The sequence below is a fragment of the Poecile atricapillus genome, chromosome W (genome assembly GCF_030490865.1).
Source record: "Poecile atricapillus isolate bPoeAtr1 chromosome W, bPoeAtr1.hap1, whole genome shotgun sequence".
Classification (NCBI taxonomy): Eukaryota; Metazoa; Chordata; class Aves; order Passeriformes; family Paridae; genus Poecile; species Poecile atricapillus.
In genome coordinates, this window is record NC_081288.1 from 30,652,744 (window position 1) to 30,665,175 (window position 12,432).

At 34.5% G+C, this 12,432-nt stretch overlaps 1 protein-coding gene across 2 annotated transcripts in view; it reads left to right on the forward strand.

The window, feature by feature from the left end:
- LOC131591713 (ankyrin repeat and sterile alpha motif domain-containing protein 1B-like) overlaps positions 1-12,432 on the forward strand; it is a 407,097-nt gene that overhangs the window by 156,812 nt on the left and 237,853 nt on the right. The window contains exons 13-14 of one of the 2 annotated variants that reach the window (XM_058862673.1): positions 6,293-6,304; positions 11,456-11,464. The exons of the other annotated variant lie outside the window; for it this stretch is intronic. Coding sequence (XP_058718656.1) covers positions 6,293-6,304; positions 11,456-11,464 — 21 coding nt within the window. The remainder of the gene's footprint in view (positions 1-6,292; positions 6,305-11,455; positions 11,465-12,432) is intronic. 2 annotated transcript variants of the gene reach the window in all.

The following is a 12,432-nucleotide window of genomic DNA, read 5'->3' on the forward strand; positions in this document are numbered from 1 at the left end:
TCTCAGGCTAAAGGGAATTATCTGGGCTAAACCCACTTAGTTGTTCATGTGCACCTGCTCTCCAAACATACTGTCTCACATGTCAATCACTATGTGGACATTCCTAAAAAATGATAAAGTAATAAGAAAATAAAACATTTTTTTAGCAAGCATATTGAGAGAATAAAACTGCAGCTGGGTCTTGAATCTCTGTTATCAGATATAGCACTGGATGTGTTAATCAAACAAGGAGTGACATGAACAGCTAATCTCTTTTCAAATCAAATTCTGAGCCATCTGACCACATGAGGAAAGGCATGTGTTGAGCCATGTGCCTGCCCATCTTTTATTCAAATGGCTGTTCTTCACAGGATCAGCTCTTTTCACCCACATTATTTGCTTACTGTGAATAAAGCTAGTTAGGTATTGTTGACAATACAGGGGAAAAAAAATCCCTTGTAATAGTTAAGATATATCTACTAATTTTGAAAGCCTGTATTCTTAGGCCTCAGTCAAGGACGAAGGTAGGAAATAGAGCAATGCTGTGATGATGCTGGAGATGAAAGTTTTAGAGACTGTCCTAAAAGTGGGGAAAATTTCCCTCAGGATCCTTAGAAACACTGAGTGTTACACTGTTGTCTGTTCAGGAGTTAGCTATTTCTCTGAATCCTTTTTTGCCTCTGAAGTAAGCAGAATGAAAAGCTTACTGCAATGTATGCATGTTTGTATACCTGTCTATTTGCAACTATTAAAATATTTTACACTTCATTTAGTTCCATGCATCCCTTTCCTTGAGAGGTGTCAGCACAGATAAATAAGTGCTTCATCACATCATAAAATGATTTTCTGAAGGAACAACAGATACTACCATATTAAGTCAATAAGGACTTTCTAAGGACCTTCTTTTGAGGAACCTTTTTTTGAGGCTATGAGTGCAGTTGTTAGAAGCAATATAATTAAAAATGGTATTTATCTAATTTTATTTTTTTCCAGGTGTAATAGCAATCCTGACATGTAAGGTCAAAAGAAAAAATATTTTCTTTAATGTGTCATTTACAATTATTAGCCATTTCTAGAAGCAGAGTAACTGTAGACAATATTCATATTTAGCTTATTGTCATCTTGGTCAGCTCTTTGCTGTTTTGGTTTGTGTTTTTTTACTGAGCCAGAAGCAAAATAACTCCTGAACTTGTAGTAGGATCATTTGCAGAGAAAGATTGTTTTAGTCTTTAGGCTTCACCATGCCTTGTGTTGTTCCCTGATCTTTCCATTGGACATTTTGTAAACAAGATTGACCAAGCTGTGGAGGGATGCTCTTGAGAACTTCATCACTTCATCAGTCAGAAGAATTGCCATTGCAAGATGAAGGCAATGAGCAAAGAGCACTAGGATGTCTCAGTCTTCAATTCCTCACAATATTGTTTGCAGTACGGTTTTCTTCTGCCAGGTGAATGCACTTAAACAAATTGTAACATTATTTAGAATATTCTATCTTACATTTCAATTTATTTTTCTTTTCCTGGGTCATGTCCTCTTATTCATATTTAATTGCTTTTCTGCTTCTTCTCCTTTGTATCTTTTAGAAAGCTTTCTGCTCACCAGAAATTTCCAAGCCTTGTGTGACATGATAAGAACCGAAGGAAATGGCAAAAATGTGCCTGCTTTTTATAAAAAAATTATAGTCCTCTGAGTATAATTAGTGATGTCCAGTTTTAAGAAAAACAGAAAGCTCTCTGTATAACATACCAGCCAGTAACAAAAAAGAATTAATGTTTTCTCCTAAGGCCATAATGAAATAAAGACAATTTTGTTTCTATTTCTTGCACACAACTCAATAGATATCTTTCTTTTTTTCTGTTCCTTGCTGTCCAGTTGTAATGTTAGTTACATCATTTGATGTAGCAATCCTCTCTGTGTATGTTGTTTCAAGCTGTATAAAAAAATGGGGATGGGAAAACAAGCCTTCTTTACCTTTGGTGAATATCCAAAAACTAGGGTAGAGTCAGTCTTCCTCATTAGCTAATTAACTGCATATTTTAGAAATAGCTCTAGCTGAACAACATAAATGTGACAAATATCAGAGTACATTGGTGATGGTAGTGTTCTTGTGGAAGCTTAAACTTTGATGCCATTTAGTGAAAGATGAAAACTGATCACCAATCTCCCTCATTCTGGAATAGCCATGGTAATTCTTTTCTAAAATGGATATGATGCTGTGAGTTCCAGAATTTTGATTCCAGCCTTGAAAGCCCTTTCTTCAGCAGGATTTGGTCAATAAATCTGAGACAATTTCATGAATGATTTCAGAATGACTGAGTAGATCTTATTGTAAACCAAGATTAAATATTTCCATCTGGTTCTTGCTATATTTAATAACTTCTATACAGCGGCTAGTTTGATTTGTAATTAGAAATGAAAAAAAAATAATCACAGGTTTAAAAAAATTAAAAATATTCCTTGGTTTTGGGAGCATTTCTACCTTTTGGTAGAAATGATTGTACAAATTCAGTATATAATAAAATTGAAATTTTCAAAATTTCTTTGAAAATCCACAGAGACACTATGTGTTACACCTAATTTAGCACTTGATAATACAAGTTCTGTATATGACTTTTCAGTTCATATTTATAATTGTAGTGTAGCTCTAACTGTACAGCTGAATAAATGGAAAATATCTTTTTTTTTCATTTCTAGTGTTTACATAGTGAGAGATTCATTATCTTCTTAGAGCTATGCAGAGGGTTCACTGAACTTGGACTTAATTCATTTGAAGAAGAAAAATGTGCATGGCCATGTCTGGGGAAGATATAAATCTGTACTCTGAAGATATGTCAGAACTGTCAGATACCCAAATGAATAAGTTCTCATAAGTTTAGCAAAAACAGAAGGACAGAAAATAATGTGGTTTGTCTGAGTAAGAGTAAAGTTCTATCTACCCTGTGCCGTATTTGACCAATTATGAATGCCTTTGGGAAACGTGTAATTGCAAAACAGTGGCATAGTGACACCTCTTCAGAATGTTAAAGCCTTCCAGTATCTGCAGCCCAAGGTTCTCCTCAGCCCAGATACCTCCTGGATGTTTATTGTCCTGTGTACTATGTAACCTCACTAAGATGAATGTTCTATGAATGTATCCATGCTCCGTGAAACCCATAAGCGGATCTTGTTCCCACAAGGAATTTTGCAAGGAGGTACACACACACTTACCTAGGTATCTAATCACCATGAGGGAGTTCCATCTTTTGTTTCAATAATAATTTCAAAGCTCAGAAGGCTGGAAAGTGGGTCCACTGCTTATGTTCTAGAGCTTTCATTTGTGTCACTTGTACCCAGCAAATTGTGACACCATCTGATGCCAATTTTCTGCATTTCAACAGCACCATTCATAGAACTAAGATTCTCAGTTCCTGAGACATAGAATAATTTTCTAATCACAGAATATTCTGAGCTGGAAGGGACCCACAGAAAATCATCAAGTCCACCTCTTAAGTGAATGGCCCACACAGGGAACAAAGCTGCAACCTTGGTATTATTAGCAGTATGTTCTGACCAACTGAGCTAATATCTTGGCTTTTTTTTTTTTCTATTTATATATATTTTTCTTATATCAAAGGAAGACCTTTATTAAATCATTTACAAGGAAAGTCTTATTTTCACTTTTGTTGGTGTTTGTAGATCTTATTAGCAGCTATTTATTGCTTATGTATTTACAAGGATGAAAGTGTTGACTTGCTCTCTAGTGGCATTATATATGTTTTCTTAATATTTAAGTCATGCTGAAGCGACCTCTTAAGAATGAACGCTGGATCAATCTTGTACAGCTCACAAGGAATAAAATTAATTGTCTCCTATGGGTTTTATTTTTAAAGAAAATATATAAAAATTGGTGCCTCCAGACATATCTCATAGAATGGCAAGATTCTCTATTCTTCCTCCCAGAATCCATTTTGTCAATAGCAGAGGCAACACTCACCAAGGAGTTTGTGTCACACTTCTGATGATCAATGTAATATTATCTGCAGTCTCTTTTTAAAGCATCATGTAGATTGTAGCTTTGATAATGGGATCTGTGTTTCTGGCACAAGTCAGGCTCTAAGTGGCTGCAGTATGTCCTTGTGCAATTGTTTGCAAGATATTTGCTTGTCAAGAAAGAAAAATCTCCATGCAAAACCTCAATCTATATGTGAAAATACATGCAAAAAAGTAATTTCATCATACCATTTTAATACAACTTTAATTAAAAATATGGTTAGGTTTAAATGCATCTCTGGGGCCCAGTATGCCTGCTTTTTAAAATTTAAATCTAAGTTTTTCCTCAAATGTAATGCTCCCCAAGCAGCTTTTGATTTATCTAAGTATCAGGATATCAGGTACAAACACACACACACACACACACACACGCACACATATATATCTATTTATCTATATATCTATATATCTAGATATAGATATAGATATAGATATAGATATGGATATAGATATAGATATAGATATAGATATAGATATATAGGCTTGCCTGAGAGTTGTAATATTACTTCTCTGTGGTGACCAGTAATAGGACCTGCGGGAATGGCCTGAAGCTGTGTCAGGGGAAGTTTAGGTTGGGTATTAGAAACAGGTTCTTCCCCCAGAGGGTGTTTGGGCACTGAACAGGCTCCCCAGGGCAGTGGTCACAGCACCAGCCTGACAGAGCTCAGGGAGCGTCTGGACAATGCTCTCACGCACAGGGTGGGACTCTCGGGGATGGTGCTGTGCAGGCCAAGAGTTCGTCTTTTGGCTCCCTTCTAACTCAGCATTTTCTGTGACTCTGTCATACTGCTATGCTTAGCTTACATGAATTTTAATCAGGAGAAAGGTAGGTGTAAGTTTATTCAATTTTAGTGTTCACTGGATTCCATATAAGCAAATACTATAGTTGAATAATAATATTTAATAGAAAGAATTCAATAACAAATGATTAAAAGTTAATTTACTTTTTTGTTTCTAATTTGGTATTTCCAAGAGTTGGACCATAAAGTTGTCACTGGGGACTTTTGTTTCTGATAAATGGGTTGAATTAATGAAAAACGAACTTTTGTTTACACAGAAATCCTCTAAGAGGCAGTTTAATGCTGCTGTTACTAAGGCAAAAGTAAAAACCAGATATCCTTCAAATGAATCCTGTGTATCATATAGATTCTTGTTGGATCTTAAAATATTGGCTTTGAAAGTCTAGTGGCACCTTAAAAATGATGGAATAATAAATTATGTAAATCATGTAAAAGTAAACAAAGGTATAGTGCTCACATTTGAGCCCACATTCCCACTTAATCTTAACCAGAAGGAAGACACTTCAAGATTGCACTTCAAGATTGCTCCAGGATGTGAAAAAAACCACCATAAATAGGAACTGTGGAGACATTTCCCAGACAAACCAAAACACTAGTGCGGATGCACCTGTAAGCCTTCAGTACAAATGAGCTTCTATTAACCATGAAAAAAGTAGATGAATGAAAACAAAGAGAAATGAGAGATTCTGAATGTCTCCGCTGTAGAAAAAGCTCTAATTGTCCCTTTTACCATGTCAAATATCAGAAAGCCTAACTATGAGATACAGGTTTTGTATAACCAAGCTTATTGTTTTGCTCTTTTTTTCTGGGAACAATTCCAGGAGTTAAATGTTAAAATCATAAATATTCAATTATTTGAATCACTTGCTGTCTATCCAAGCAATTAGAATAACCCCTGCCTACTTGCTAGCTAGTTCATATCCCTAAGATAAAGTGAGATGATACTGAAAATTGCCCTCCCCTCCCTCCTCCTCTGGAAAGGTATGCTATGTCATCTTCACAAGCAAGAGAAAGGAGACACTGAAAAAGAAAAAAATCTAGTAATGACATAAAAGAAGAAAAATAGTGCTGAAAATATAGGTTCAGGGAACAGGGAAGGCTGTTTTTTCCTGTATTACCAGGCATTTTTCACAAAGCTAAAAACAGACATTATTTCTCAGAGCAGCATGTACTGCATGAACTATTCTCCCCCAAGTTTTTTTTGTGCCTTAGGAGGTAGTTTTATGTCATGACCACAGAATGATAAATATTCATCACCATTTTTTTTTTTTCATATTGTAAAATGATATATGGTCTTTCCATTTTTCCATTCCCTTTGTGAGTGATGTGCTCCCCTTCTGAGCTTAGCACACTCTAGTATAGGCAAAAACCTCCTCGATGATGTTATTCCAGTGGAACTGACAGCCCATATCTGCCTACATGGGGTGTCTACATGTTGTCAGGGGAAGGTCTCCTTGGACAGTTGTCACCTAAGAGTTTCTGAGAGAATTTAGGCAGCTGCGCTTTGATGGTTTAACAAGCAGCCAGCCCTCATATCCTGTATCTTCATGCTTTTACTCTATGGCAAATGCTGAATTTATCTACTTCACAGTGAAACAGGGATGGAGCACTGTTGGTTTCCATCCATGTAGGAATGCTAAGAGTAAACTCTTGATAAGGTACTACAAGAGCCTGAATTATGTGTTGCCTTTTATCATATAGGTACACATTGAATATGATAGGGAAATGGAAATAACACTGATCTCAATTAAAGATAAGGTGAGAAGTACCAAGGTACTAAATTCCTCATTTAGTTTTGTAGAAAAATTTTAGAGCAGACCTATTTCAAATTACAATCAAGTGTCATCATGTGTCTTAATGATTATTTCAGGAAATAATCACACATGATTATTTTAGGATTTCAAAAAATTCTGAACTGATATATTCCTTCTCTCAAGAACATTCTTTCACAGTAAAGCAGCAATTGAAACATCACCTATAGCAACAGTAGCCATGGGGAAACATTTTTTCTCAGTCAGTGAAAGCAAACCACTATCACAAAATGTGGTACATACAACATCGAAGCAAGAATATCTCCTGATGGTGTTTACCTGGAATCTTGATGAAGTAAACACTCTTAATGCATACTTCAATATTTTAGATTTTTAAATTAAACTCTTTGAGTTTAATAATGTAATATATTTTGGTCTAAACTATTCTGCCTCTTATTACTCCAAGAATAATATTGAGTTGCCTTAACTACTTACATCAGCTACATAATTAATCAGCACAATTACTTTAGAAAATGTCATATAGTTGCCTTTCTTCACCTTTTGAGATTTAAATGATCATAGATTATTATGCCTTGAATAAGTTTTTAACTTCTCATTGTAATTAGATGTCATGTTGTGTTTTCCTTGTGAGAGCTTTATTTCTTTTTATGAGAGCTCTATGCACTCTTCTCAGCACTTGGAAACCAAGCATGGTTACTGGGTATGTGCTCTCCTTCTGTTTCATTCTTCTGTGTTTAATGTTCTTAAACATTAAGGCCATTCACGCTTCCAAAGCCCATATTCAGATACTGATATTGAGTTACAGTAGTGTCGAACAAATAAAAACCCCACCCATCTCTCTGTCTATAATTAAATTCTGCCTCAGCACTATAGACAGCAGATCTTGTACAATTAGCATTGGATCTATAAGCAAATTAAGCTTAAATAATTGATTACTAAATACTGTCATTAAAGTAGTATTAGGAAAGAAAAAAGCGAAATAGTAAAAAGATGTTAACTGTATTGCACAGCTTTCAGTTGTCTTAGTCCTAAGTCTGATAACTCAAGAATAATGACAGTGATTATAAAAAATAAAAGAAAAAAGTTTCTAAGCAAATAATTCTTCTTATAAAAGAAATGTAATTCTTAGCATTCCTTATACCCCTCATCCCCTGGAACCTTGAGAAATAAAATAAAATTGAAATAAACTGAAGATAGGGCAGTAGGTCCAGTTTTTCTCTTAATAAGTGTCTATAACATGATTATGCTAAATCTGATGAGAAATTTAGAAGTATTTTGTATTCTGACTTAGAAATACTGTCAAAACTGTGAGAAAGAGAACAAGAAAAATCTACTAGATAGGTCAAAATTAGGACAGAGAAGAGAAAGAGAAGACAAGTCAGCAGTTTGATTGCAAATTCTCATCTATACTTTAAAATCCTTCTTTCAAGTACCTGTTTTTTTAATGGATATAGCAAACTGTTCTGCATGCTATCATTCATTCATAATGTGAAAAACAAATTAGTCTGTTTATAAAGGAGTTTTAATTACATGCTGTACTTACATATGCTGTATTTACATACGCTGCATTTATGAGAGCATTGAAGTCACCGTTTAGACCAAAATGTGCAAATGTATTTTGCAAAATAAAATGTTCTGCAAGATACCTATAGTTATGGGTATATATAACTATACCTATATAATTATCTATAGAAGGTGTCATAGAATATTTGATACTGACAATATATGCAATTTGGTAAGAAAAATGTGTTTAAAATGCTGATTATCAGTTAAAATTCTTTGTGGGTCTGATCCAAATCTTATTGGTATTAGTGGAACTATTCGTACTCAGTTTAGAAGATTTCAGATAGAATCAGAATCCAACACACTAAAAATTACTAGTGTTGAAGAGCTTTTTCTTTCTAAAAACACTGGAGGCAAATACATTATTTGAAAACCAGTGGGATATCATTCTGAACTAAATCTATAATTCTAAAGTAGAACATGTGCAGGATAGAACTGAACAGTGATTTAAAACAGATTTGAATTGGACTGGCACACTTAACTGACAAGACTTGGGATTATTCTGTGCTCTAAAAAGGCATTTAAATCTGCATGCTTCCTGTTTTTCTAAGGCTAGCAATCAATTTGGGGCATTTTAGCACAGTACATCACTTATTTCTGTTTCAGATTCTAAAAATTGCTTTGAAGTATATGCCAGAAGCAAAATTATTTCTGCCCGTAGATGAAATAACTCATTCTCTGTGGCTTCCTCAGATGTGAATTCAATCTCTGCTCAGGAAAAATAACATTTTTAATAATATAATAATATGTGACTCCTAATTTTAAGCTGAATGTTTAGTATTCTACATTGAACAATTAGCATTCTGATTTCCTTTATGAGCTAAATTGTGGCACAGAGTTGCAAAGTTTTTCTGGTGGAGGTGCATCCAAGAAGTCTGTCTCAGCTGGGCACAAGCTGCCCTGGGAAATAGGAGAAAGAGGAGGGACTGTTGTCCACTGCACATTATGCCAACAATAAATTTAACTTGAATCCCATTGGATAAGTGGTTATTAGAAAAGCATGGCGGTGTTAGAAATAATTGTTCCGTTTTTATTATTTTTTAATTTTACTTAACACTGCAAATTCATGCAAAATAATTCGAACCAGTTACCTCTTTGCCTCTTTTCCTCAGATGTGTAAGAAGTAACATGCCAGAAGAAAAGAGGATTGGTTTATCTCTTCTGGAGATCAGGGAGAGTTTCTGTCTGGGGTTTTTGGACAGCTGTCTTGCTAGCTGGTGTAAGGTCTTGTGTCAGGCTTTCACACATCCACAGAAGATCAGGAGCAATACACAGTCTGGCCCTGTGTGGATTCAGAGCAGGATATTAATAGAAAATCATGGAAAGAGACACCTAGTTCAGACCATCACAGCTATAGTCTCATTACCATTATTTGGTTTTCAGAACATTTTCTAATCAATTTTCCACATAACTTTGAACCCTTAAATGTTGTAAGATCATCACAATGGAGCTCTGTGTCATCGTTTCTGTTGCTGCAGCATTCAGTCTGTTGCATCTGCTTGTGTTGGTATGGTTTATAAGGAGATTTCATATAAAGTGAATGCAGGGCATGTTATCACTAAGGACAGGATCTGTGAATCATGCTAGAAATAGTTCTAGAGTTTTCAGTGCCTAAACTGGATCTCTGGAGCTATTAATTTTGCCATCATGCTGTTCACAACCTTCCCAGATCTAGTGCAAATCCCGCAATCCCTTCCTGTCCTGGGCTGGAGAGGACACATTTCCTTTTGAGGATCCATCATGGGAGCTTCTGTCGACATAAAACATTAGTGAATTTGGTTGATGATATAAAATTTAAAATTGAGAAAAAGCATGTTAAACATGTAGACATTAATGTGACATTCTCTTCTGTGTGTCCAGATTTCTGTGAACAGTAAACAGAATATACTGCTTTGGAATACTCTGTATGGGGACATGTAATAGGCTGGAAGATGCTTATACAAAATTTGAAAGGTGTTTGCATCATTTAGTGGTATATGGTGTAGTGTTTGGGAAGTAGAAGTTTATAGAGCATTCTCTTTTGATCTCATCTATTGGTCACTTTGAACCTCTTTCTGGACTCAGAGATGCACAGTAAACATGAAAACTCTTTTGAAAATGTGGTTATCAATAGAATTGTACCTTTCCAGCAAGGTATTTCCAAAGCTATTTGAAGCTCAAAGCCTGAATAAGCAAAACCAATGCAATTTTTCCCAATTATGGTTCAAGTGTGATTCTGCGTATTTTTATATAATTAGATAGCATATTGGAATTATAGAATTATGATAAAGAAAGGTTTGGTGAAAACTGTGCTGCCCTGGTATTTTGCAAGGAGTTACTGAAAATAAGTTAAGTGTGAAGCATTTCCCAGATGGTAAAAATTCACTCCAAGGAATTTAAATTGATACTCAAAATGTTGCTGTGTTCATGAAGCTCCTTTTGCATCTTTAAAAAGAAAATTGCAATGTACTCTAATCGCTGACATTTGTACTGTAATTTATTACAGGGAAAATTAAATGAACACAAAAATTGCAGGTGGAAATTTAATCTCACCCTGCATTAAAAACTCGCAGCATAATATTCTCATCTTTCAAGTTTTTACCTGTTTTTACTGTATTATCATGAAACTGAACTTTCTTCAGGGAAATATCAGTAAAAAACCATGCCCTTATGAAACAGCTGTCAGTGTTAATTTAGTTACAGAGACATTTCTTTCAGCTTAAGCAAGATTTCTTATGATTGTTTGATGTAGTGCTGGTTTCTAAAAAATATTTTTAATCAAAGGATTTGTCATTGTGTTTGAAATATTTAAGTCAGTTCATAATATCAGTCTAATATAAACATTTCTTCAAATTCCATAACATTGAAATGTACCATTTAAAACTGGGTTTTTGTCTATACTACTTTATTTTTTGTCCCAAATTTTGCATGTAATTTTGTTATCCAATATTTGATATGTGCTTAATACAAACTGAGTCAAGCAAGGCAAGTAATGTCAATTTGATTAAAGAACAGAATGATACTGATTTAATTTGGCATTATTGGCATAATAATCAGTATTAATTCAGACAAGAAGTTGCACATTCTTTGCTGAATATAACTTATATTAAAAGAATAAAATGAAGTACTTTTAAAATTAAAATATCTATAAACTTAATGCAGAGAAAGAATCTTCAAAGTTAAGCAAATGCATCTATATGCTTCTGCACAGTCATATTTTCCTAGCATTTCCAACACATAGATTCAACTTTTTATGAAAAGACAAACCAAGAACAAAAGGCCTTCAGTTATGGCTGATGTTAATTCTCTCCTGGCTTCTGCATCATTCAGAAGCTGATCACAGTTTATCTGATATAGGTAACATTTTTGTCTATCTAAAATGTGAGGTAAGGAAAGTGTATTGTTTAATTTCTGTGGCAGGAAAAGATGTGCTGCTGGTCTTAAGTCTCCTGTATAGTTGCCATTGTGTTCTTCAGAGGCAGCTGCCTGTTAGCGGTAGTTACACTGTGTTTCATGTTTGGATCAAAGCAGTTGTGGGACTGATTGTGCTTCTAGTTATTAATTTATTTCTGTGCAAGGAGAATTATTATTATTTTGCAGAGGGAATTATTGCATACATATCTGTGTATACATAGTATAGCACTGTGAAGGCAAACAATATAAGCCTTTCAATCTGTGATACTGAGAAATGAAGGCACTGTTTAAGGACAATTGTTCTGGTTTTGTTTTCTTTTGAGGCTAGCAGTAAAATACTAGAGGTAAACTTGAAAAACAGAGATTGATCCAGTTCAGTTTATAAAGCAACCAAAGATGTGATTCTTAGAATAGCCATATTTTAAAATAAAACATAATACAGAAGTATTAATTTAAATTTCTCTTAAAGACTGAAGTATGGATCCTGAATTCTTGAATATTTATATCAAATAAAGAGAACATGCAAGGCTTATATCCAACAGCAGAGGAATATGTCTTGACTTTAAGCTAATCTGTGACACAGGAGTAGACCAATACTTGTTTTCTCTTAAAAGTGAGATAAGCTCATGTCTACACTAAGTATAAAATATGAAATGCAGCCATTATTGTAGGTTACATATTATTGTTAGATTTCTCATTAGTGGAAATCATACATAAAATATCAAGTATGTATGTTTAGCATGTAGCTGAGAAACTGGGTTAAATGCCAACTCTTAGGATTTTAGATTGAAACTGAGATACGAAAAGAAGGACTGTAAGGACCTGCAGTGTCTACTTCAATGTTCTACTTCTTTCTTCATTGCTATGATTTAGCTTTTTCTTCTGTGTTTGATGCT